Source organism: Dipodomys spectabilis, unplaced genomic scaffold (assembly GCF_019054845.1).
Source record: "Dipodomys spectabilis isolate Male_0828 unplaced genomic scaffold, ASM1905484v1 ptg000178l, whole genome shotgun sequence".
Taxonomy (NCBI): Eukaryota; Metazoa; Chordata; class Mammalia; order Rodentia; family Heteromyidae; genus Dipodomys; species Dipodomys spectabilis.
This window is the reverse complement of record NW_024870855.1, coordinates 13,945,526-13,972,951: the sequence shown is the minus strand read 5'-3', so window position 1 is coordinate 13,972,951 and position 27,426 is coordinate 13,945,526. Positions and strand designations below refer to the sequence as shown.

At 42.2% G+C, this 27,426-nt stretch overlaps 1 protein-coding gene across 1 annotated transcript; it reads right to left on the bottom strand.

The window, feature by feature from the left end:
- Positions 1-27,426, bottom strand: LOC122120880 (zinc finger protein 567-like). Its single transcript, XM_042695128.1, has 5 exons — positions 27,384-27,426; positions 23,103-23,162; positions 4,147-4,273; positions 3,815-3,904; positions 1-2,090 (listed from the first exon to the last, which is right to left on the bottom strand). Exons 2-5 carry the CDS (start codon positions 23,115-23,117, stop codon positions 745-747), a joined length of 1,578 nt encoding a protein of 525 aa, XP_042551062.1. The 5' UTR covers positions 23,118-23,162; positions 27,384-27,426; the 3' UTR covers positions 1-744.

Sequence of the window (27,426 nt, the reverse complement as noted above, 5' to 3'; positions counted from 1 at the left end):
CTTCTATTGCAATTTGAGAAGGCAGAAAGTGCACCATTTCATAGTCCAACATAGTTGGTTCCATTAAGTATTTGGCCAAAGTATGCTGGCTCAACGTCAACCTTTCCAATTTTTGATACTCTTAAAAGAGGTGTAGGGGTTGAAGGTGTCTCATACAAAAATTCAAAGCTCTTAGAAGCTTCATTTCCATCTGTCCAATTTAGTGTAGAGCTCTCTCCTGTGTAAACTCTGATGTCTGCTAACATCTGACTTGTAGGTGAATTCTTTCCACATTTCTTTCATAAGGTTTCTCTCTTGTGTGAATTCTGATGTTGAACTTCTGCTTGAAAGACCTTCCACAATTGTTACATTCATAAGGTTCCTGTCTGTGTTCTCTGATGAAGGTTGAGGCTTCACTTGTAGTAGAAAGACTTCCATATTTGTTATATTCCTAAGATTTCTCTCCTGCATGTGCTCTAATGCATACAGAGATTTTCTATTTGCCTGAAAGACTTTCCACATGTCTTACATTCATATGGCATCTCTGATGCTTAGTGAAGGCTGAATTGTTCTTGAGACTTACTATATTTTTTTTACATTCATAAAGTTTTGCTTATGTGTGAATTTTCTGATGCCTGCCAAGGTTTGATTTCTGGCTGAAACACTTTCCATTCATAAGATTTCTCTGTGTGTGTGCTCTGGTACTTGTAGAGACATGACATCCTGCTGAAAGACCTTCCATGTGTTACATTCATAAGGTTTCTCTCATGTGTGTGTTCTCTGATGCCTGCAGAGATGTGACATCTGTCGGAAACACTTTCCACACGTGTTACATTCATAAGGTTTCTCTCCTGTGTGTGTTCTCTGATGCACACTAAGGCTGGACTTGTAGTAGAAAGACTTTCCACATTTGTTACATTCATAGGATTTCTCTCCTGTGTGTGTTCTCTGATGCATACGAAGATGTGACGTGCATCTGAAAGACTTTCCACATGTGTTACATTCATATGGTTTCTCTCCTGTGTGTGTTCTCTGATGCAGAGGAAGATGGGACATCCATCTGAAAGACTTTCCACATGTGTTACATTCATAAGGTTTTTCTCCTGTGTGTATTCTCTGATGAACATTGAAGTTTGACTTGGAGAGGAAAGACTTTCCACATGTGCTACATTCATATGGTTTCTCTCCTGTATGTGTTCTTTGATGCATACGAAGATGTGACATCTCTCTGAAAGACTTTCCACATGTGTTACATTCATATGGTTTCTCTCCTGTGTGTGTTATCTGATGCATATGGAAGTTTGACTTGAAGACAAAAGACTGTCCACATGTGTCACATTCATATGGCTTCTCTCCTGTGTGTGTTTTCTGATGTTTATGGAGATATGACATCAGTCTGAAAGACTTTCCACATGTGTTACATTCATATGGTTTTTCTCCTGTGTGTGTTGTTTGATGCATATGGAGGTTTGACTTGAAGACAAAAGAGTGTCCACATGTGTTACACTCATATGGTTTCTCTCCTGTGTGCGTTTTCTGATGTTTGTGGAGATATGAAATCAGTCTGAAAGACTTTCCACATGTGTTACATTCATATGGTTTCTCTCCTGTGTGTGTTTTCCGATGCCTGCAGAGATATGACATCTGGCTGAAAGACTTTCCACATGTGTTACATTCATATGGTTTCTCCACTGTATGTTCTCTGATGTACACTGAGCTGTGATTTCCATTTGAAAGACTTTCCACATGGTTTACATTCATTAGATTTCTTTCCTGTGTGTCTTCTCTGATACACACTGAGGGATGGGGTCTTCTTGAAAGACTTTCCAAGTGTGTTACATTCATGTGATTTGGCTCCTGTGTGAGTTCTCTGAAGCCTCCTGAGATCTCACTTCTGATAAGTACATTCATTGTATTCATAGAGTATCTCTCCTCTGTGAGTTTCCTGCTGTACAGTGAGGTATAGTTTGTAGTAAGATCTGCTCCGTTTTTTACACTTAAAAACTTAACTCTTTCCTCCACTGTGTTGCTATTGGTGATTACAACTTGCAACCGCTGTATGTCTGGACTTTCCTGGCACATTTTAATCAAACCATCTACTTGCTGGCCATCTAAAATGTTTAACAAAAAAGCAGAATAAAATCATGATGACATGCAAGCACTTCTTAGCGAATATTCATGTAAAGGAAATACATTTCCTCCCATTCTATTTACTAAAGATTAAAAAAAAAGTACTAGGAATAGATTTATGAGAACAATATAATTTCTCCCTAATGAGTTACTTAACAAAATACTGATATAGTCATATTTTTCTCAGATTCTTTAAGTTTTAGTCTCTGTTTGAAAGAGGAAACATTTAGTTAAAACACTCAATACCTGACTGCTAATGCTTTTAAACTGAGTACATATAATCTGCCACTTATTTCTCCTTCTCTTTTCTTTTAGGGAAGACTTTTGGGCTATTTTTTGGCAACAATTATGGGTATTTTGTGCTACTTTCCTTCTGAAACTTTAGATTTGAAGATAGAAATATGTTCCAGAATCAGAAAACCTAAGGATGTATGAAAAGTAAATTACCTGTGACCTAAGCAGGAGTGGTTCCTGAGAGTGAGGACTTATGCCTGTTTGACAAGCTCACTTCTCCCTGAAAACTCCTCTTGGCATCTATGGGGATTTTGAAGTCTCTTTTTCTCTTGTTCTAAAAAATGTCTTTCAAATGCCTATTTTCATAGTGTTGCCTCCCAGAACCACAGCCTACATGGGAGACACCAGGCCCCTAAACTTAGTCATATTCTTTTCACTTAAAGCTTTGATTCTGAATCCCGGGTTTGTGTGCCAACCTTTGAGCAGCCTTTTTTTTTTTTTTTTTCCCACTTATCTGAGGCCTGCAAATCTGCTGTCCTCCTTAGTTCCTGGTGCCTTCTAGCTTCAGGGTCAACAGAAAATGGATCTCGTAATTTTTTCTTTCTTTTTTTAAAAATGATTTCCACATAGAAACAGCAAAGATGCTAACCTTAAATACTAACACAAAATTCAGGATGTTCCACAGGAACTGTTGGTTCACTGGGCCTTGAGTCCAAAGAACTACTCTGCCACACCCAGCGTGGGAACCCTAGAGCCCTGTGGGAACTGAGTACTTGGAGAATGACTGATGATTGCAGAAAACTGATGGTTTTATGAGTCTGTATTCTGTGTTTCAGGAAAGATGGGATTATGTGTTGTCTAACCTCATGCAACAATCCTCTCAATGATAGGAAAAGTGTCTGTGTAGGCCTATCTTTTTTTTTTTTGGTCAGTTGTGGGGTCTGAATTCTGGGCCTAGGTGCCATCTCTGAGTTCTTCAGCTCAAGGCTAGTGCTCTACCATTTGAACCACAGTGCCACTTCCAGCTTTTTCTGCTTATGTGGTGCTGAGGAATCGAACCCAGGCCTCATGCATGCAAGACAAGCACTCTACCACTGAGCTACCTCTCCAGCCCCTGTGTGCAACTATTTTACTGCCTCTGATATCTTGTTTTGTAATGCTGAGAATATGCCCTTTTGATCTGTTCCTATAATTCCCTTAAGCTAGCCCTGGTAAAATCTGACCATATGGAAGCAGAAAAAGGGGAGATAGTTTCTGTTGTTAGTTATGTCTGCCAGTTAAATTCATTCCTCCTCTAATAATGTTATTAAAAATTATGGAATGATATTACACAGGCAATGTCTTCATCTGTTGCCCCAGTACCTGCTGAAGAGAACCAGCAACATAGGAATCCAGGAGCTGGGACATGAATGAGAACATCTCAATGAGGTCTGCTCTTTTTAACATCCATGTCCAGCAAAAGCTGACTCACCTGTGATACTCCTGTCTGGGGCTTCTCCCAGCCATGGCTCTGACCCTTGCTCCAGCTTCACAATCACTTCAGGTTTGGGAACACAGTGCCCTGTTAATGGGAAATATTACAGAACTATGGTCCGGTAATGATCTCAGACAACCTGGTAGAGAAGGCTTCTCTGGAACCTATTTTCTCATTTCTCATCAATTTTAAAGATGACCTTCTCCATAAATATGTGCTTTTGATTTTAAATATCAGCTTTAAATGAACGATTTCTAAATCATGTCTCTAATATATATCTATCAAGAACAAAACACTTGCTCAAGAGAATTAATGTGACCTTTGCTCACCCAAGGACACCAGGTTGCTATAGATCTCCAGCATTACATCCTTATACAGGGTCCTCTGAGCATAATCCAGGTCCTTCCACTCCTCCCAGCTGAAGTCCACAGACACATCCTCAAATGATACCAACCCCTGTAATGGCACATTTCAAAGTCATTAGCACTGAGTCATGGAAAAACCAAGTCTAAGGATTTCATTCCTCTACACGTATGTTTCTGACTTACATAAAATAGTTCAAGTTTGCTCTGTTATCTATACAGTATGGGAAGGAAAAGTCAAAGTACAAATATCTACCTTTATACTACCTTATTGATTACTAAAGCAAAGTTTCCCTTATCAATCAGAGGAAATGCTTTTAGTTACTGTAAACTAGAGAAACAAGATAAAACTTTTCTTCTAAGCCGGGCTCCAGTGGCTCACGCCTGTAATCCTAGCTACTCAGGAGGCTGAGATCTGGGGATCGCGGTTCAAAGCCAGCCCAGGCAGGAAAAGTCCGTGAGACTCTTATCTCCAATAAACCCCCAGAAAACCGGAAGTGGCGCTGTGACTCAAGTAGTAGAGCCCTTGCCTTGAGCTGAAGAGCTGAGGACAGTGCCCAGGCCCAGAATTCAAGCCCCATGACAGAACAAAACACTCTCTCTCTCTCTCTCTCTCTCAAAAATACAAAAACAAAAACAAAAACAAAAACTTTTCTTCTAAGGAGCTAATGATCTGCTAATGATCAACTATAACTAGATGCCCAGAATCTAGGATATCCAGAGCTTAGTCAGGAAATCACAAGGGGTACAAACCACATTAGCAGATCTACAAAAACACAGTGTCTAGATAAGTGTTAAAGGAAGTGACAGTATTCAAGAAACTTATTAGTAATGATTTGGGACATAGAAGACTTTACTTATTTCTCACAATAAAAGCTTCATGTGCTTATTGTTGTTGTTATATCCCTAAAGATGGTTTTAGGCCACCTTATACTGCATCCCTAAAAACAAAAGAACTAGTAGCATCATTATTATCATATTCTACAATAAAGAATATAAATGAGAGGGGGATAAAATTTATCTTGACCAGATTTGCATTTAATAGTCCTTATGGAAAGATGGAAAGGATATGGGCAAAGAAATAGAGACAGAATAAAAGAAAGCAGTGTAAGACATGATGACCCCCAGCAGGATAAAGAAAAATAAGAATAAAGTTCAGGGAACTGATCCAAAAAAATGTGGAAGAAAATAAAGAATGGTGAGAATTTTATTCCCAAGCTCTCACTACAAAAACAGAATGGCTAACCATTTTTCTACTGTCACTATGCTTAACAATACCAGAAATGAATGCTGACCCCCAGCATACAAAAAGCAAATATATATGTAAAGGGTTTAATGAAAATAACCTTCAACTCAAAACAACTCACAATCTTCTGATCAGAGGAATTATTCTAAAAATGTGGATTGAACATATTTTCAGATTAAGATAATTCAGCAGCAGCAAAGCTGCTTTACCAAAGTGCTACACAAAATTGTCCTGTTTAGAGAATGACAAATGATGCCAACTTACATGTACTGATGGGACAAGGATCAGAAAAATAGTAAATTAGTAGATAGGCATAAAGGAATACAACACAAACCTATTTTGTGTAATTTTTAAAATGATGGCTTATAGCAAAAAGTACAATAGTAATTCATATGATTCATATGAATGAAAATTCAATATATATATACATATATGTACTGAAAACAAAGTACATGAACTAGGGATACAGATGAAATATACAATTGCTACTATACTTGCCTTGCACATCTCATGCTCTTAAGTTCAAAGCCACAACATTACCTGTGGAGCACATGGGCAGCAAAGATGGCGCTGGGAGGGGGTTGAGTGGGCAGAGCCTAATTTACTGGAGAGCACATGGCCAGCCAAGATGGCTCTGGGAGGGGTTGAGTGGGCAGACCCCAATTGATCTTCTGATCAGTGCCTAACCAGCCCGTGAGGGCTCAGGTGAATGATAGGGTGTGACCTTGACAGTGATTGGTTCCTCTTCCTCCCTTACCATACCACCCACCCTTGTTGTCCTTAAAAGGGGCTGCTCTCTGTTAATAAACGAGTTTTTCTACCTGCTGGATTTGGCTCCCCGCTGTGTCTGATTGTCTCCTGGGCTGAGGGAGGCTAGGGAACGGGCGAGCGCCGCACTTACCTTTCCTCGGACCCCGTCCGTCTTTCGTGGGACGGACGAAGACCCAACATCTGGCGCCCAACGTGGGGCACGAAAGGAAAAGATACCGGCCGAGGCTAAGCGGTCTCTCGGGGTAAGTGAAACCCTAAATATGGGTAATGCTATATCACAGAAGAAGGAGGAGGAGGCAACATTAGGCCTAGAAGGAGTACAGGAGGACTTGGGAAGTAAAAAGGAAAAGGAAAAGGTCAAATTCAACCGGGAACGCACTATCTGTGCATGCAGGGGCGGAGGCAGCTACTCAGGTGCCCCGGACGGTCCTAGGCCCCCTCCCTATTCCCCTGATTGGACGGGAGGTATGGCGCCCTACGAGACCTGCGAGAGGGACTTGCAAAGCCCAGACCCCTACCACATGGAGGGACCAAGGGCTGAGGAAGTAACCTACTCGGAGACCTCCTCTGGAAAGGAAGGGCCACCCAAGAGCTCTGGAAAGGAAGGGCCACCCAAGAGCCCAGACTCTCGGCCACAGGATTCGCTTCCCCAAGCGTATCCGGTCAAGGTGGCATCAGGGGCTAACAGGCCCTTGGAATGGTATCCATGGGAAGCTAAGGATCTTAAAGAGCTCCGCAAGGCGGTGGCGGAGGATGGCCCAAACTCTCCCTGGGCCCAGACCACTAGTTCTCAGTTTATTAAATGGTGTGCTTTCTTTAAGGAGGAATGCAGAGTGCAAGCGGAGAGTAACCGGCAGGCTCAACCAGCAAAACCTATTACTTATGCCATGCTAGCAGGGAAGGGGGAAGGGTACTCCACCGGCATCCAACAGGCCGCAATACCTGGCCCGTACTGTGACCAGGTGAGGCAGGCAGGACTTGCCGTGTGGTACAAACTAGATGATGGGCCTACTGAGTCCTCCATGGCAGAAGTGAGACAAAAACTGGGTGAGCCTCGACCTGATTTCATAGACCGAGTCCAACAGAGTGTTCACCTCAAGCTGCCGACAGGGAACCTCCGAGATCAGTTTGTAAAGCTGCTGGTCTGGGAAGGGAATGCAGACCACCGCATGGCCTGCACGGGATTGAGAGAGAGTTCCCTGAGCAGATGGGTGGTGGCTTCACAGGATGTGGGAATGCAACAGCACCAGTCCCAATCACTAGCTTTAGCTTTACAGGCTCAGGCATCTACAATGACTGAGGCCATTACTCAGGCGCTGGCAGCCCAGGGCCAAGGAACCCCAAGGCCATCGGGGAGAGGGACTTGTTTTAAATGGGGGCAGGAAGGGCACTTTAAGAGGGATTGTTTACAACAATCCCCTGCCAACTGGCCCGTGGGCAAACCGCCCCCTATACCCTACCCCAGGGGCAGGGAGGGATACAAATTTGATTTAGATGGGAAGTCTTTAAACTTGGGGAGGGGCATCCTCTAGCCCCTTTAACTCAAGGAGGAACCCCCTCTGCTGTGAGGCCCAGGCAGCCTTGTGGCAGGGCGACCCAGGCCCATTGGACCATCCCCCTGGTGGACAGACTCCGCCCTAAAATGATTCTCATAGGCGGAAAGAGGTTTCACTGCTTAATTGACACTGGGGCAGACCAAACCATACTCAGGGAGGAGGAAGTGCGCTTGGACTGGAAGCTTGCACCTCGGCCCCCAATATTGGGGGTAGGGGGCAACTCCCAGACCAAAGAAACGGTTGCCCTTATGACATGGACTAGCCCAGATGGAGAACAAGGAAAGATATGCCCTTTAGTGGCAAAGAACCTCACTGCCAATTTACTAGGGCAAGATATGCTAAGACAAATGGATGCCGTGGTCACTACAGACCATCGAGCATCATATGATGATATCTTGGATGGGGAAGAAGCACAAAGGCTTAAACAGGATCTAGAGGGAGTTAAGGAAGGGGATTTTTTTAACTTTCATAATTACAGAGAAGAACATAGGGGACCCACTCGGGTGCACCCCCAATCCTAAAGGCCACTGCCCCCCAAGTACCTCCCATTAGGTGGAAGCCAGGAAGCCCAATCTGGGTGGAGCAGTGGCCATTGACCAAACCTAAACTTGTCCACCTTCTGGTGGAGGAACAGATAAGCCTGGGGCATATCCGCCCTTCTATAAGTCCTTGGAACACACCCGTATTTGTTATTCAAAAAGCCTCTGGGGCTTGGCGGATGCTCCAAGATCTGCGGAAGGTAAATGAAAGGATGGAGCTAGTTGGAACGCCCCTAAGAGGCATGCCCTGGACTCCTGCTATACCTTCAGAATATACTTTGGTTGTGATTGATATTAAAGATTGTTTTTTTTCTATCCCTCTGCATCCAGATGACTGCGAGAAGTTTGCTTTCTCTATACCTTCTCTTAATTTTTCCCAGCCTGATCGGAGGTTTGAATGGACAGTGCTGCCACAGGGTATGGCCAATAGCCCGGCCTTCTGCCAACAATACTTGGCTACACTTTTAGGGCCTGTGCTGGGTTCAGATACCTCCCTTGCCTATGCCTACATGGATGATATAATTCTGGGGCACCGAGACCCAAGCTGCCTGGAGGGCCTTCTGGCCCAGGTCCTCGACATACTAAAAAAGGGGGGTTTTACCATAGCCCTTAATAAAATTCAAAAGGTAGCTCCTTTTAAGGTGCTCGGGACCCACCTTACCTTGACTCAGGCCAGCCCCCTTAAGCCTTTGCTGGATATTCCAGCCTCTCTAACCTTAACCCAACTTCAGAGTCTTTTAGGGGAAATCAATTGGCTGTTGCCATGGGTTTCTGTCCCTAAAGATAGTCTTGTGCCCTTATTTGCCCTGCTAAAAGACAGGATGCCACAAGAAGTTATTACAATTACAGACAGCCATAGGGCAATATTTTTGCAGTTCCAAAAAGCCCTGGATGAAGTTTCCCTAAAGAGGTATTCTATTAGTGAGCCCATTTCCCTTTGGTTGTTTGCAGGGGTCACATTAATATCTGCAGTTTTAACTCAAAATGGGGAGCCATTAGAGTGGGTTCACACTCCCCTGGGGGGCACACCTTGGGTGTACTCTCAAGCAGACCAACTTGCAGAGGCTATTGTGAAGGGAAGGACTCAAGCCCAAAGGCATTATGGCCTCGACCCTCACTCCATTGTTTTTCCTTTTCGGATGGCAGACGTTGAGTGGCTCACTCGAGCCAATGCTCGTCTTGCTCTCTCCTTGGAGGGGTTTCTAGGCCAAACTGACTGCCATTATGGGCCATCCAAATGGACTGTCATGTTATGGCGACTTCCCCTCAAAATACCATCCCTATTTTCTCCTACGCCTATTCCTGGCGCCCTCCAGGTTTTTACTGACGGAGGTAAAGCGGGCTCTGCATATGCAGCCTTTGAGGAACAACAAAAGACCCCGAGCCAACAAAGATTTCAACCTTGTCAAGGGTCAGCACAATATAAGGAAATGCTGGCCGTAATTATGGCTCTTCAGGACATTCAAAAACCCTTTAATTTGTATGCTGATAGCCTATATATGATTAACTTGCTCCCTCATATTCCCCAGGCACATATTAAGCTGGATAAAAACCCTATTTCCCCCCTTATGGTTACCCTTAAGGGCCTATTAGAAGGGCGGGGAGCCCCTATTCATATTCAGCATTTGAGAGGGCATTCAAATCTTCCTGGGTTTTTCTCCCTAGGCAATAAGTGGGCGGACCAGTTAGCTACTGGCCCACAAACATTAACATTACAAGAGGCTACCTGTTTGCATGATTTAACCCATATTAATTGGAGAGGTCTTCAGCATAGATTTCCTCAGATTCCTGTAAAGGACCTCAAAAGGATAGTACATACCTGTAAAACATGCCAGCCTTTCTTAAAAGTACCCCCGTTACAACCCCCGGGGGTAAATCCCAGAGGCCTTAAACCCAACGTCCTCTGGCAAACGGATGTTACCCATTTCCCGGCCTTTGGTAAGTTTAAAGATATCTTTGTCTCTATAGATACCTACTCAGGAGCATGCTGGGCCACAGCACATACTGGAGAAAGAACTAAACATTCACAAGCACATTTTCTTCAATGCTTTGCTACCTTGGGTCTACCAGCACAAGTTAAAACCGATAATGGACCCTGTTTTGTTAGCAAAGCAATGTTAGAGTTTTTTGACAAATGGCATATTAATCATACTACAGGAATTCCCTATAATCCCCAAGGCCAAGCAATTATAGAAAGAAATCATCAATGTCTTAAAGAGCAATTATTAAAACAAAAAATGGGAATTAGCCCCCATGTACAGTTACAGATAGCTTTGTTTACCATTAACATCTTAAATTTTTCAAAAGGGGCAACTGAATCCAGATTTCAGAAGCACTGGGGACAACTAAACCCTAAGCCCCAAGTGAAAGTCAGGTGGAAGCACCCCTGACACAACAATGGAGAGGACCTGACCCCCTAGTTACCATGGGCAGGGGATTTGGATGCATTTTCCCCATAGGGGAGTCCGCTCCCATTTGGATCCCTGCCAGGAACCTTAAGTTTTTACCCATTTCCTCTATACAGGAGGATGCCCAAGAATAAGCTAACCAACAAGAAAAAAAAAAAAAAAAGGGCCCTGACCGAGGCTTGTGTTTTAAAGACAAAAGCCAGAAAGACAATTATTAACCATCCCCAAGGGCAACCAGCCCTTGAGAAGCTCTTGTGTTCTCTAACAATTGCAGATGGTGACACTCCAGCTGTTGGCTGTCCTGACTCTCCGAATCCTGTGAACGGCCCTACGGAACCTGCATCAACCTCAACGGGTGACCTGGGCAGTGATCAATGCTGGCAATGCAGAAATCGTCAGGAGCACCACAAGAGAAGCTGTCCCTTCGAGCTGGTGGCCTGACCTTCATTTTGATCACCACCCTATGGATTGTTTAATATTTTTGTAGGAGTTAATTATTTTAATGTTACCTGCTTTAATTGTTCTTTTACTAATTGCTTGTATAGCAGCATTGAATCCATACTTAATTGTTAAACAACCACCTTTTGTTATGCTTCCAGCTTAGATTTTGTCCAACCCCACCTCTGGACTCTGAAGTGGCAAAGACTGCTATCCCATCCTTCACTAAGGTTAAAGGACTAGTAGTGACATTTCCTGGCCTGGGAATGCTTTTGCTGATGGTTTTTCTATGCCTTCCTTGCATTATACGTGCACTGCAAAACTCTTATGAGCCTAGCCAGCCAGTTATCAAGCTCCAAATGAATGAATTCCCCCCCCCCCCCAGAGGAATCGCAGCCAGAGACGGGTAAGAGGGGGGTGTCAGTCTGACCAACCTAAGACAGGGCCTTCAGCTTCGCTCTGAAGAAGTTCCCGATGACGGGTAAGGCAGACAAGGCGATCCACCCAACCTAAGACAGGCGGGTTCGCTTCTTTAAGCAAAGACGGGGGGAGATGATGTTGGGAGCAATTGGGAGCTGACAGTAAAGCTCAAAGGTCATCTTGACTCCTGTGCTAGCTTAAAGGCACATACAAGGAACTGGCGTACTTAAAAGACACCAGGTGCCCAGGAATTAGTTGAACTGCTTCGGACATTTCTAACTGTGGTGGGACTGATGTTTATTACTGTGCTAGGTGGGTCTGCCATTAAAACAAAAATAAAAGGGGGAATCTGTGGAGCACATGGGCAGCAAAGATGGCGCTGGGAGGGGGTTGAGTGGGCAGAGCCTAATTTACTGGAGAGCACATGGCCAGCCAAGATGGCTCTGGGAGGGGTTGAGTGGGCAGACCCCAATTGATCTTCTGATCAGTGCCTAACCAGCCCGTGAGGGCTCAGGTGAATGATAGGGTGTGACCTTGACAGTGATTGGTTCCTCTTCCTCCCTTACCATACCACCCACCCTTGTTGTCCTTAAAAGGGGCTGCTCTCTGTTAATAAACGAGTTTTTTCTACCTGCTGGATTTGGCTCCCCGCTGTGTCTGATTGTCTCCTGGGCTGAGGGAGGCTAGGGAACGGGCGAGCGCCGCACTTACCTTTCCTCGGACCCCGTCCGTCTTTCGTGGGACGGACGAAGACCCAACAATTACCAACTGCTTTTAAATGTATAAAGGATCAAGTTTACACATGAAACTATTGCCTTGAAAAGTACCTATAGATTATGATGTGGTATGACAGCACTCTAAGGATATTCAAAACTCAGAATAACTAATAATAATATAATGAATTCCGGTATATTAGTTTCCTATGGCTGCCATACTAAACAGATTAGGAGAAAAATACATTTTTTTAGAGTTCTTAAGATCAAGTTGCCTGAGGGTTTGTCTTCTTCTGAAACTCCATGATTCAGCCTGAGGGTGAGCTTCCAATAAACGTAAAATCTCTGGTTTCTCATGAGGAAAATACACTAGCACGTTTGATTAGTGCTCATACATGATAACCTTGAAAAAATTAAAGTAGGCCTTGCATATTTGTGCGTCCCACAAATTCACCTGTGGATCCAAAATTTTGAAAACATATGGCTCCTGTACTGAACATGTACAGACTTAAAAAATTGTTAGTCCTGCTGGGTGCCAGTGGCTCATGCCTATAGTCCTAGCTACTCAAGGGGCTGAGATCTGAGGATCATGGTTCAAAGCCAGCCTGGGCAGGAAAGTCCATGAGACTCTTATCTCCAATAAACCACCAGAAAACCAGAAGTGGCGCTGTGGCTCAAGTGGTAGAGCGCTTGCCTTGAGCTGAAGAGTACAGGGACACCACCCAAGCCCAGAGTTCAAGCCCCACAACCAACCAAAAAAAAAAATTGTTAGTTCCCTAAAAAATGCCAAATAACGTTGCATTTAATGACTAGGTGTCAGAGGTAATCGAGGTGATTTAAAGTGTATAGCTGGATGTGTAATCATTGTATAAAATCATAATACAGTTTTATATAAGGAACTTGAACAACTATTTTGGTAGCTGTATGGGTTTCTGGAACCATTCCTATGGATACCCAGAGATGACTATGCTAGAAGTATTTAGTTAACATCCCCTAAAAATATAGGAACTAAGAAATAAATATTAGATGAGAGAAGGAGAAAATAAGTAGCAAAATGGTAGACATAAATGAAATCACATTAGTATTTTAATCTAAATGGAGTAATGCAATCTGCCACAACCAGGGGCAGTACAATAATAAGAGACCTGTCTGAAGAACTGAAATTTAGGAGGACCAGGAGACCTGATGCTAATCCTGCCATAAGATCCTGGGACCCCATTAAGGAGTATTTTTATTGAGGTTAGTACAGGGGGAAGGGATTGAAGGTATGTAGGAAGGCTAGGGTTATAACATGAAGTATAGTTTATATAGAAGTGATAATTGACTTCGTTTTCTTAGGAAGCCTAAGGGAAGCAATAAACATTTCAACGTTAACACAGACTCATCTTACACACACTTAGGGTAGTAGTCTGCGCCTCTGAATTGCCTAGACTGGCATTCCAATCTCTCTGCCCCTTTAGACCTCACAGCTTCAGTTTGGCTACAGGGCTCTTAATAGAGTAAAAGCATAGGCATTGTCAGATATAACCCAAAACAAAAAAGACCTCAACAATATATTACTCACAAAAGCATAACTTAAAGGATGTAAAAATGAATAAAAACAAAGATGCCACAAGGAAAAACCAACACTGAAAGCTTAAATAGAGATACTATGAGAGGAAATAAACATCAACACAAACTGTATGGCCACAGATAAAGACATAATGATAACAGACAGACCATATATCAAAATAATAAAAGTTATATACTTAAAAACAAAGTCTCCCAAAACAAGTAATAAAAGCCATGGAATAAAAAATATTGTTTTTAAATTGAAAGTTACAATGGCATAATTAATACTCTTAATTGTTAGGTTTAATTAGGTCTAGGAAGCTACCATGCGGTCTTCAGGCAGAAAAAGAAAAGTTTATTCCAAATTGCTGGCTCCACATACTGTGGAGTCATGCACAGAAAAGGGCTAACACTTGGCGGGGTTGGGGGTTAAGGGGGAGGGGGTGGGAAGAAGGTGTGGCCACAGTGGACAGGGACATAACCTCAGAATCTGGTAACCTTGAAGGCGGTGTGACCAGGGTGGTCCAGGATAACCTCAGAGAAAGAGGAGGTAACTGCCCCCATGTCACTTAGGTAACAGGTGTTGGGCAGAGACTGCTGGAGTATAGTACATGGGAGAGGGGAAGAAGATATGCAGACTGCATAGAGAAAAGCAGCTCTTTTCAGAGCAGACCTAACATTCTGGCCTTTTGATAACTGACTGACTGACAAATACTTGTCAGAGTTATTTTTCTGTGAGTCTGGCTAAATACTGCAGAGGGTAAAATCTGAAATAACAAACAAAACTCAGTAGATGTGATGAAAGTTTTCTCTTTCTTTAAAATTTTTTATTATTATTTTTAAGTAGTTGTACAAAGAAGTTCGCATTCTACAAAACAGTATATATACAAGGTGTCTGACAACATTGTCATCCATTGCTCCTAACCCATCCCTTTATGAGAGTTTTCAAACAGCAACTGATTAACTGAATATAGCACTTTAGAATATTACTTAACATTGAAACCATTGTTAGCTCTGAATCCAAGGTAGCTTACATACTTGGAAAACACATATTAAAAACTTGACAAAATTAATAGTATGCAATTAATTTCATAGATGGAGTGAAGAATGAAACATTGATTTTATATCAATGTCCTTTTTTTTTTTTTGCCAATCCTGAGTGTCTCTGTGCTCAAGGCTGGCACTCTACCACTTATGCCAGAGTGCCACTTCCAGCTTTCTGTTTATGTGGTACTGGGGAATCGAACCAAGGGCTTCATGCATGTTAGGCAAGCAACCTTCCACTAAGCCACATTCCCAACCCTACATCAATGTCTTAATGTAAGTTAATAACCCTTAGACACATTCCTTTCTTTTTGTTGTTGTTGTTGGTTGTGGGTCTTGAACTCTGGGTCTGGGCACTGTCCCTCATCTCAAGGCTAGTGCTCTACCACTTTAGCTACAACACCATTTCCCGTTTTCTGGTGGTTATTGGAGATAAAAAGTCTCATAGACTTTCCTTGCCTGGGCTGGCTTTGAACTATAATCATTGGATCTCAGCCACCTTGAGTAGAATTACAGGCGTGAGCCACCAATGCCCAGCTTAGACACATTTCTCATAAGACAACATTTCTCATTTGGTTTTAAAATAGGGAGATTAGGAGAATTACATGTAAACTTGTCACTATACTAAGGATCCAAATTTAACAAACCTGAGGAATATCAGACCATTATTTGCTTTTTACAAAATGCATCTAATTGCAAAATAATATTGAAATTTAAAGTTCTATGTTAGGCCATGGTACAAATGTTAACTTACATTGAGACCGAATTGGATTACACCAAGAAATTAACATTTTTTTCCTCATGATCAAAAGAAACCTTTAACAGTGGACAGGTTTGAAATGTTAAAAATGCTAAGTCCTCAAGAAACTTATATTTTGCTAAGCCAAATGGTGCAAAGAAACATTTAATAGCTGGGCGCCAGTGGCTCACGCCTGTAATCCTAGCTACTCAGGAGGTTGAGATCTGAGGATCACAGTTCAAAGCCAGCCCGGGCAGGAAAGTCCGTGAAACTCATCTCCAATAAACCACCAGAAAACCAGAAGTGGCGCTGTAGCTCAAGTGGTAGAGCTGAAGAGCTGAGGGGCAGCACTCAGGCCCAGAGTTCAAGCCCCACAACCAACAACAAAAAAAAAAGCAAAAAAAAAAAGAGAAGCATTTAATAGTGGAGGATTGAAATTTTTGAAAAAACCCTAAGTCCTTAAACTTGTATTTTGCTAAGCCAAATACCCTTGATTACAGTACCAGATTACCTTGAACAAGTTTACAGAGACACAGACATACATACATGTATGCACACACACACACAAACACACACACATACACTTGTGTACATATGTTTTAAAGTGCACAAAAGTTAATATTGGCTATAGACTCTTGGAATTCCAGCAGCAAAATGACATTATTTTCCCCACTATGTTAGAAATCTTAAAATTTTAAAAACAAATACTTTTGCCAACAAACATAATTTTACACAGCTAACCAAGACCTAGCTAACACATATTAGCATACAAACTCATCTTTGAGCACTTGACTTGAATAGGTGGGGATAGCATGAAGACCCATCACAAGGCCAAGATGGCAGAAAACAAGTTGGAATGTAAGACTTGACAGAGTTTTGGGAATGGTAAGATTTGATGGAGTTTTATAAAGGGTTTTGTTTTTTTGTTTTTTTCTTTTTCCAGTCCTGCAGCCTGAACTCTGGGCCTGGGCGCTGTCCCTCAGCTCTTCAGCTGAAGGCTAGTGATCTACCATTTGAGCCACAGTGCCGCTTCTGGCTTTTTCTGCTTATGTGGTACTGAGGAATCAAACCCAGGGCCTCATGAATGCAAGGCAAGCACTCTACCACTGAGCTACTTTCCCAGCCCCTGGAATTTTATAAAGTATTCAAGCAAGTAAGTAGATGAGAGGGGGGAGGGAGAAAGAGAGAAAGAAAGAGGAAGAGAGGGAAAGAGAAAAAGAGACAGAGAGAAGAGCAAGAAGGAGGAGATTGAGCTCCTAACAAGACAAGGAAAGTTACCTTTCTAGAGGAGATGGCTGGGAGGCCATGAGTAGACATGAGCAACTTGAAAAAAACACCCTGGGCTTCTCCATTGTGATGTTCTTTCATTAGGTCCCTGGGTAATTGACAGATTCTCTGGTGACTTGGCAGGGATGGGCTGCTCATGTGCCATGGGAGTAAGGGAAGTTATACAAGATTGGCAGGGGGAAGATTAAGTACAGAGGGTAAGGAACACCTGAAGACTGAACTCCTACAAGTAAAGTGCCAGGTGCTGGTGGCTCATGCCTGTAGTCCTAGCTACTCAGGAGGCTGCAATCTGAGGATCATGGTTCAAAGCCAGCCCGGGCAGGAAAGTCTGTGAGACTCTTATCTCCAATAAACCACCTGAAAACCAGAAGTGGCTCTGTGGCTCAAGCACTAGAGTGCTAGCCTTGAACTGAAGAGCTGAGGTACAGCACCCAGGCCTAGAGTTCAAGCCCCAGGACCAGGACAAAAAAAAAAAAAAAAAGACAAGGTAAAGTTTCTAGAGATGACTGGATGGCTTATGAGCCAAGAGACAGGCAGAAAGAAGAACAGATCTGAAATATAGAACTTCTGGCCATTTACCATTGCAATGGCAAAAAATTGCCCAATCTCTCAGAATATTACAATCAAAAGTCCAGTTTATGGGCCGATGAGATTGATTATCTAGTCTATATGTTGGCCAGGCCTTATTGCAATTAAAAAATATGTGCTTTGCTGCTGGTGGGAATGTACACTTATACAACCACTTTGGAAAGCAGTCTGGAGGGTCCTTAGAAAGCTAAAGATTGACCTCCCTTACGACCCAGTCATACCACTTCTAGGCATCTACCCTGAACAACAGGAACCAATATACAAGGACACGTGCACCTCCATGTTTATTGCAGCACTGTTCGCAATAGCTAGGATATGGAAACAACCTAGATGCCCCACCACAGATGAATGGATCCAAAAATTGTGGTATCTATACACAATGGAATATTATGCAGCCATTAGAAATGACAAAATAATGGCATTTGCAGGGAAATGGATGGAGCTAGAAGGAATCATGTTGAGCGAGGTAAGCCAAGAACGAAGAGACAAATGGTACATGGTCTCCCTGATAAGTGGATGCTAAATCCAAAATGTTAGGTGATATGACAAAACTAACAGGACTTAAGAAACAAAGAACTCCCGCTCATCTGGTTGAACCACTACTAAATATCCCTATGCTGCTGATCACATATATGGTATATAACATGTGAGCACCGTTATATATTACAGACTGTGATAGACAATTTGCTCCAGGGAAGTTAGAATGAACTTGTGACTTTGAAATTATGTAATCACTTAATCACAATCAAAAAAAAAAAAAAAAGAACCTCGGGGAAGGGAGGGAGGGAGGGAGGGGATGGTAGGGGGAAAACAATGGAGGGGGTAACAATGTTCAAGAGGAAGTGTACTCATTACCTCACTCATGTAACTGTAACCCTCTGTATAGTATCTTTACAATAAAAAAAAAAATATATGTGCTTTGGCTTTATAGAGTTCTTAAGGGAAATACATCTAGAGAGCAGAGGAATCACCCAGAGGGGTGTCCCAGCTCAGGCATGACCAGCAGCACCTCATTGGAAACACAAGAGGTTACCAGATGGAAGGCATCCCTGTCCACCTCAGTCTCTTAAAAGCGAGGAACCTCTGAGTCCAGCAACTCAGACCTGCAACATGACCAGCTGAGACCATAGCAGCTCTCTGGCATAAGAGAGAGGGGGGAGGGGGGAAGGAGAGGGAGAGGGAGAGGGAGAGGGAGAGGTATGGATGTAGGGCCCAGCAATGGAAAAAGCAGGAAGTCCAGTGTGGAGTTCCTACAGCAGTTCAGCCTTGAACAGGGGTGATCAGGAACTTATAGCCCTCCGAAAAAGAAAAGCCGGGGGAATTATGCCATTCCTGACTCAAAGTCCCTCCCGGGTTTTCAGCACTGTATGTTAGGTTTATTTATTTATTTTAATTTTTGGGTCCAGTTGTGGGGCCTGAACTCTGGGCCTGGGCGCTGTCCCTCAGCTCTTCAGCTCAAGGCTAGTGCTCTATCACTTGAGCCACAGCGCCACTTCCGGCTTTTTTTTTTTTCTGCTTATGTGGTGCTAAGGAATCAAACCCAGGGCCTCAGGCATGCAAAGCAAGCACTCTACCAATGAGCCACCTTCCCAGCCCTCCCAGGTCTCAGAAGCTACAACGTGGTCTTTAGGCAGAAAAAGAAAAGTTTATACTGAACTGCTGGCGCTGCACACACAAGAGATACACATAGAAAAGGCCAACACTTGCCAGGTTGGGGTTAAGTGGGAAAGGGTGGGGAGGTGTGGCCATGGCAGATGTAGATGTGACCTCAGTCTGGGAATCTCCCACGGGGCACAAGAGGCATAACCAGGGTGGTCCAGGGTGTGACCTCAGAGAAAGAGGAGGTAACTGCCCCCAGGTGTGCCAGTCACTTAGGTAACAAAATAGATGGGGTACATGGGAGGGAGAAAGAATATATGCAGAATAGGATGGAGAAAAATGGCTCTTTTCCTGGGCACACTTAACATTAATTACCAATAGAACAGACAAAAAAAGACATCAGGAACACACACATTGATAACATTGTCTTGACCTCACTGTTGTTCCTAAAGCATTGTGTGTTACATTTATCAAGACACACTGAAAGTGAAAATGAATCCCCAGGCAAAACTTAGTGGATATATTCCCTGACCAGGGTGGAAGTACAAATCAACAAGGAAAACCATAATTTGTAAGTATATTATAATTAAATAATATATTTTTAATAATCCACAATTCAAGAAACTTGCAGAGAAATTAGAATGGGTCTGGAACAAAATATATTGTAATACTAACATTTGTTGTTTATTCATGGTGGCCACAAACTCAATATCTCCACCATTGGGGTGAAAGCAAATTCCTCCTTGGAGGTGGGTTGGACTTACCAATTTACTTTGGAAAACCTATCACAGCCAGAAAAAAGTTAACAATTACAAGAGATGAAAGACAGTGCTTACTTTGAACAAAAAATTTCAAATAAAAATTATAATGAAATGCCTCCTTTATTCTCAGTAGTAGGGACACATTAAAAATAATCAAAAGTGCATGGTACAGAAACCAGACAAGTAAAAAATATATAATTAGGGCTGGGAAGTCGCATGCATGAGGCCCTGGGTTCCATTCCTCAGCATCACATAAGCAGAAAAAAGCCGGAAGTGGCGCTGTGGCTCAAGTGGTGGAGCACTAGCCTTGAGCTGAAGTGCTAAGGGATAGCACCCAGGCCCAGAGTTCAGGCCCCATGACCAACAAAAAATATATATATACATATATATTTATTATATGTTTATATTTATGTTTGTATTTATATTTATATATAATTAAAATATGTTTCATCAAAGGCATAATAACAACAGAATCCATGAAATTTCAGAAAATATTTGTTTATATGTCTTAATAGATTAATAAACAGAATTCACTTCAAAGATTATAAAATAAAATCCTGTAACAAAAACAATCAAAAACTGATTTTAAAATGGGCAGATGATGGGCTGGGAATGTGGCTTAGTGGTAGAGTGCTTGCCTCCCATACATGAAGCTCTGGATTTGATTCCTTAACCAGAAAAAGCCAGAAGTGGTGCTGTGGCTCAAGTTGTAGAGTGCTAGCATTGAGCAAAAGAAGCTCAGAAACAGTGCCCAAGCCCAGAATTCAAGCCCCAGGACTGGCAAAAACAACCAACCAAACAAATAAATAAAATGGGGCAGATGATGAAAGAGACTTTCCCACAAAGAATATAGACAAATGGTTAATTAATATATAAAAAGGTGTTCAGTATTAGTAGTAACAAAAAATTTCAAATAAAAATTATAATGAAATGCCTCCTTTATTCTCAGTAGTAGGGACACATTAAAAATAAACAAAAATATGAAAAGTATTGTTAAAAATGTGGAAAAGTATGAAGTTTGGTAGATTTCTGACAGGAATGCAAAATGCTCAAAGATGTTAAAAACAAACAAAACAAAATCCAAACAAACAAAAGAGCAGAACTAAATGAGCTGGGCACTGGTGGCTCATGCCTGTAATCCTAGCTACTCAGGAAACTGAGATCTGAGGATTAAGATTTCGAAGACAGCCCTGGCAGAAAACAAGTCCCCATGAGACCCTTATCTCACATTACTACTCAAAAATCAAAAGTGGCACTGTGGCACAAATGGTAGAGTGCTAGCCTTGAGCACAAAGAAGCTCAAGGATAGTGCGGGGGGGGGGGGGGGGGGGGGGGGGGGGGGGGGGGGGGGGGGAGGGGAGAGAAGGGAGAGAGGGGAGAGAGAGAGAGGGGGGGAGGGAGGAGAGAGAGGGGAGAGAGAGAGGGGGGAGGGAGGAAGGGAGAGAGAGAGAGAGAGAGAAAACTAATTTTGGTTCAGAAGTTGTAGCTTTGTATCTAACCAAAGAGAAAGCAGGGGTTTGAACAGGTACTGGGAGAATCATTTAATACCCACTAATCACAATAGTGAAAACATAGAAGAAAACCACATATCTACCAAGAGATAAATAGATTTTAAAGGAAATGTAATCCAAATGCTACAGCATTGATAAATAATGAATACAATAAGCTAAATAAAACAACTGAGTCAAAAATAAACAGCCATGATAGGCTGGGCACCAGTGCCTCACAACTATATTCCTGGCTACTCACTGGGCTGAGATCTGACTGCTGTGATTTGAAGGCAGCACAGTCAAGAGTGTCCCTGAGACACTTATCTCTAGTTAACTACCAAAAAAGACATAAATAGAGTTGTAGTTCAAGTGGTAGAGTGCTAGACTTGAGCAAAAGAAGCTCATGGATAGTGTTTAGTTACTGAGTTCAAGTGTTAGGACTGGTACACACTCACATTTCTCTTTCTATCCCACACACCCCCTCCACAAGAGCCGTGGTAGAATTTCCCTTACTGAGTTTCCCAGGGTCAACAAACACATAGGAACAAAAGGCAAAATGATGATTCCAAGAGACTGGATTAGAGAAAAATGAGAACTGCATATTTCATATAGGGAAGATGGAAAATAGTATAGATGGATGGAAGAGGAAGTTGTGCAACAATGTGAATATATGCAATATCAATAAACTGTACATTTAAATAATATTTAAGTAATAAACTGTGCAGTCCGAGGCATGGCACAGGTAATAAAACCTAGCCAATGAGAGGAAGTGTCAGATACTAAGCTCAAGTCCAAGTCTCAGACAATAATAATAACAATAATGGCTAATGTAGCCAAGCATGGTAACAAGCACCTAAAATCCAAGAATATGGGAGTATAAGGCAAGAATACAAGCCAGCCTAGGCTATTTATCAGGTTCAAGAAAAGTTTGGGCTACACAGCAATCCATTTTCAAACTAAGAAAGTAATGTGACAAATATTAGGTTATGTGAATTATATCAAAATATATGTGATATGTGTATCTATTTTCCTTACTGACTTTAAGTAATTAATGGAAATTAAAAAGAAAAAGGAAAAAAAAAAGCAATTTCAAAGAGTTTGAAAGAAGGGCATCAGTGGCTCACATCTGCAATCATGGCAAGTCAGGAGGCTGAGATATGAGAGTTACAGTTTGAATTCAGCCCGGGCAGAAATGTACATTAGACTCTTATCTCCGATTAACCAGCAAAAAGCTGAAAGTAAACCCATGGTTAAAGTGGGTTTAGGGACAGTGCCCAGCCCTGAGTTCAAGTGCTATTTTTGCCAGCAGAAAAAATCGAGAGAATTTGAAACACATGTCAAGTAAGATTTAGCTAAAAATACAATGATATAATACAAACTTCAAATAGAATTACTAATAAATACACAGGAAAGAGATGAAAATTAGTTTAATATATGACTAATGAGCATGAGATTTCAGACCAATGACCAGCAAATATTCACATTCCATAAAAAGTTAGCGTGCTGGCTTCTAAGTGTCAGTGGATAATTTAACAAGTGTAACTACTTTTTTTCACATTAGAAAAACCAGAGACAAATTCAAGATAAATTTGCACTCGACTTAGATTGACTCTTAAGATTTCGTAACCTGCTAAATCTATAAGCCATCTTTATCTTATTTATGAACATTTCTCTGAGGCTATATATATTTTTCACTTTTTCATTTTAACTCTTGGACCCCATTAAACTTTATAAAAAGTTTATAAAAAAAACAAAGAAGGAAATGAAACTCACCAAAGATCCATTCATTTTTTTGTTGCTGTTGGCAATGCAGAGAAGATTCTGAAGGCATAGCTGGAAGAGAAGGCAAATGAAATGGAGTCAGGAAAGAGCCAATGTGGCTTTGTCCTGGACTTTCCTGCTCAAGACACTATACATACATACATACATACATACATATATATATATTTTTTTGACGGTCTTGGCGCTTAAACTCTGGGCCTGGGTGCTGTCCCTCAGCTCTTCAGCTTAAGGTGAGCACTCTACCACTTGAGCCACAGTGCCACTTCCTTTTTCTGGTGGTTTATTGGAGATCAGAGTCTCAAGGACTTTCCTGCCTGGGCTGGCTTTGAACCCTATCCTCAGATCTCAGCCCCTTGAGTAGCTAGGATTACAGGTGTGAGCCACTGGAGCCAAGAAAACAAAAACAAAAGCAAAAAACCCTTTCTGTGAGAGAAGACCCTTTCATGTCTCAAGTAGACACATTATGTTCTCCCTTAATGATGCATTCAGGGCTGGGAATGTGACTCCGTGGTACAGTGCTTGGGTAGTACGCATGAAGCCCTGGCTTCGAGTCCTCAGTACCACATAAACACAAAAAGGCTGGTTTGTAGTGGTGCTGTGCCTGAAGTGGTAGACTGCTAGCCTTGAGCAAAAGAAGTTTAGGGACAGTGCCCTGAATTCAAGCCCCAAGACTGGCAATAAATAAATAAATAAAGATGTATCCACAGTACATTAATTGGTAGATATTATAAATGTAAATTCATTTCTAGGTGAGGGAATAACAAATGTTCGCTCAAAAATAATTGACTAAAACTAAGGAAAAACATATGATGTTTTTACCAAAATTAGTAATTACAGAAATACACAGGAAGCTGGGCGTTGGTGGCTCACGCTTGTAATCCTAGTTACTTATAGGAGGCTAAGATCTGAGGATTTCGGTTCAAAGCCAGCCCAGACAGGTATGTCTGTGATACTCTTATCTCCAATAAACCATTCAGAAAACCGGTGGCTTAAGTGATAGAACGCTCTCCTTGAGCTGAAGAGCTAAGGGATAGCTCCCAGGCTCAGAGTTCAAGCCCCACAACTGACGGGGGAAAAAAAGAAAGAAAAATATACAGGAATGTTTGAACAGTTTTCCTGTTAATGTAAAGATATGATAGAAGACTCCACTGAGTATTTCAATATACCTCCTGTTTTGCAATATTTAAGCATCATAGAAAGCATGTTTGTTACAGTTCAGTATTTTTCACTCAGAATTATAGAGGAAGAATGTATGGAATATATATTTCTGTGGTTTCCTGTTCCAATAATGGATCCCAGTTGGCACATCTTCCTCTACCCAGAATAGCCTGAAGCACTGATGTGGATTTCGCTATTTAATCAGCTTTGGCCAAAGGAACATCTGTGAACACGATGTGAAAAAATGTTTGAATATTCCTTAGTGCCTGCCTCCCTTAACACAATTACACTGTGAAGATCCTTGGCTTTTCTGCTGGATATACAGGGCTTAGTCAAGAATCAGGATAAATTATAGTCATAGGAATAATACCATTCTAAACCAACTATCACATGTGTAAAGCCTCATCTATTGAACAATACTAACAGAAATTCAATGACGAGCCCAGCTCCAAATGTAGCTCCATAAAACTTAAAACACATGAAATGGCTGCATGTTTTTGTACCATGTGTTAGTTGATTTACTACATAGGAAATGCTGGTACCAGCCACAGTTGTGTGGTTTTTAACAAAATTATTTAGGAGACAAACTTCTGGAATAAAATTCAGTGTACTTTTCAACCAAATGGAGGAATGATGTAAATCATCATGAAGGTCAATTATGGGGAATTCAATGAGGTTGCTGCTGCTAGTAAAGACTAAATAAATCGTTAAAAAGCAAAGTATGGGACTGGGAAGGTGGCTCAGTGGTAGAGTGCTTGCCTCACATGCATGAAGCCCTGGGTTTGATTCCTCAGTAGCATATACACTGAAAAGGCCAGAAGTGGGTGCTGTGGCTCAAGTGGTAGAGCACTAGCCTCAAACAGAAGAGTTAAGGGACAGCTTCCAGGCCCAGAGTTCAAGCTCTACAAAAAAGGCAATGTATGCATTTTAGTTTTAACTTTTTCTGCATCAAAATAAAGTTTATTTACTTTAGGAAAAATAAAATGAATTTGTTATAGGCTGAATATCTCAAATTATGGGAATAGGATTTTCATAGATTTCATGGGGGGAATTTTGTTGTTGTTGTTTTCAATGTGGAACAGCCCTAAAGCAAAAAAAAAAAAAAAATGAGTTTCATATTACAGAATTTCTGTTTAAGCCAGGCGCTGGTGGCTCATACCTGTAATCCTAGCTACTCAGGAGGTTGAGTTCCAAGGATCGCAGTTCAAAGCCATCTGGGGCAGGAAAGTCCATGAGACTCCTATCTCCAATTAGCCACCAGAAAACCAGAAATGGCACTGAGGCTCAAGTGGCAGAGCACTAGCCTTGAGCTGAAGAGCTCAGGGACAGCGTCCAGGCCCAGAGTTCAAGTCCCATGACCGACAAATAAATAAATAAATACATAAGCAAATAAAAATAATTTGTTTAAAAATGTAATCTCCATTTAAAAGAGTAAAACTGGTTTATACTAGAAGTCTATCCAGTCCTATTTTAAGTAATGTAGAGTAAGTTAATTATTGTACTACAGAATTTGTAATATTTCAAGAACATATTTAAAGAAGAAAATACTCATGTTAATAGTATTTTTTTAAGTCACAAAAGCCACAGGAAGTGCAGAGGATAAGAAAGACACTGAGCACATTTCAAGCAAAGTATTTTGAAGCAATGATTGTGCTGCAATGACCTCAATCAGGCCCTCCCCCCAAAAAATATTTCCAAAATGAAACAATACAACTTTTAGCAGATTGTAACTAGCTAAAACTTCAGGATACTTAACATCTACAAACCATACAGCCTCCAGCAATATACATCACCTTAAATTGTCATTTTTGTTTTAAAGCATAAGGTCCCTAGCAAGAATTTCCTGAATTGGTAGGTAAATCAGGTAAAAGCTAGTACCAAGCACATCTCTACATATAATGTTTAATAATAGGATAAGTTTGTGAGAGCCTGCATTCTAGAAATGATAGTGGGGTTGGAGTGAATGGATGTGACTGTGATTAAGGTACTTGTAGAGACAGATTCTTCCAGGTGTGACAAGGTATCTTTCCACTACAAACCATAGCCTGCTATCCCGTTTGATATAATTCAGCTCTGGCTTATGCCTCAGTCCAGTTCACCTCTCTTCTCTCAAAGTTGGAGAGAAAATTGTACCATGTGAATCTTGTGCTCTGGAAAGTCGAATCAATCATTGCTAGGGAAAAGGAGGATAACTAGATCTTTCCCTTCTAGTGCTTCTCTGCCTCTGCTCTTTAGGGCTAGTGAGAGTTCACAAGCGCAGTGTTCTTTCAGTAGGCACACTTTCAATCTGCCCCCCTTCAAATTGGCTATGATTACTTAATTCCAGGGGATACAAATCCATCAACCAGTTCTCTAATACCTTGTATAAAATTTTCTCTAGAAACGTGTACAAGCATGTGTGAACAGGAGCCAGGACATCGGCCAGGAGGGGAGTAGAAATGTTCCTACAAGAAACAACACAGAGCTGGGCGCTGGTGGCTCACGCCTGTAATCCTAGCTACTCAGGAGGCTGAGATCTGAGGATAGCGGTTCAAAGCCAGCCCTGGCAGGAAAGACCGTGAGACTCCTTTCTCCAATAAACCACCAGAAAACCGGAAGTGGCGCTGTAGCTCAAGTGGTAGAGCGCTCGCCTTGAGCTGAAGAGCTGAGGGACAGCGCCCAGGCCCAGAGTTCAAGCCCCACGGCCGACAAAAAAAAAAAAAGAAACAACACAGAACCCCACCAATACAATTGCCATATCACAAGACTCGGCCAGCACACCCTTCACGATCTCACTAGAATTGTGACTGCGTCCATCTTTCAGCTGGGAAAAGGCAACGATGACGTCACCGGTGTCCACAGCAGAATCAGGCGTGGAACAGAAGCGCAGGCCTCCCCAGCTCTCCTAGTCTGGACAACCTTCTAGCCTGCCCGCGAGCCTTCCCGAGCCAGCTAGGTTCCGGCACCTGGAAGGACACTGACTCTGGCAGAACCGACTCTTGACAAAGCAATCACGACCCCAGGCACAGTCACCCAGACCGGAGGGACCCGGCAGTGCGTGGAGCCTCCAGGCTACCCGCCCGGCTCCAGCTGCCGCCTGCAGCCCGTTTTCCTGCCTGCCTGCCATCCACTCACATTTCAGGTCCCCACGTTCGCCAGGCACGGCGGGACCTCTTGC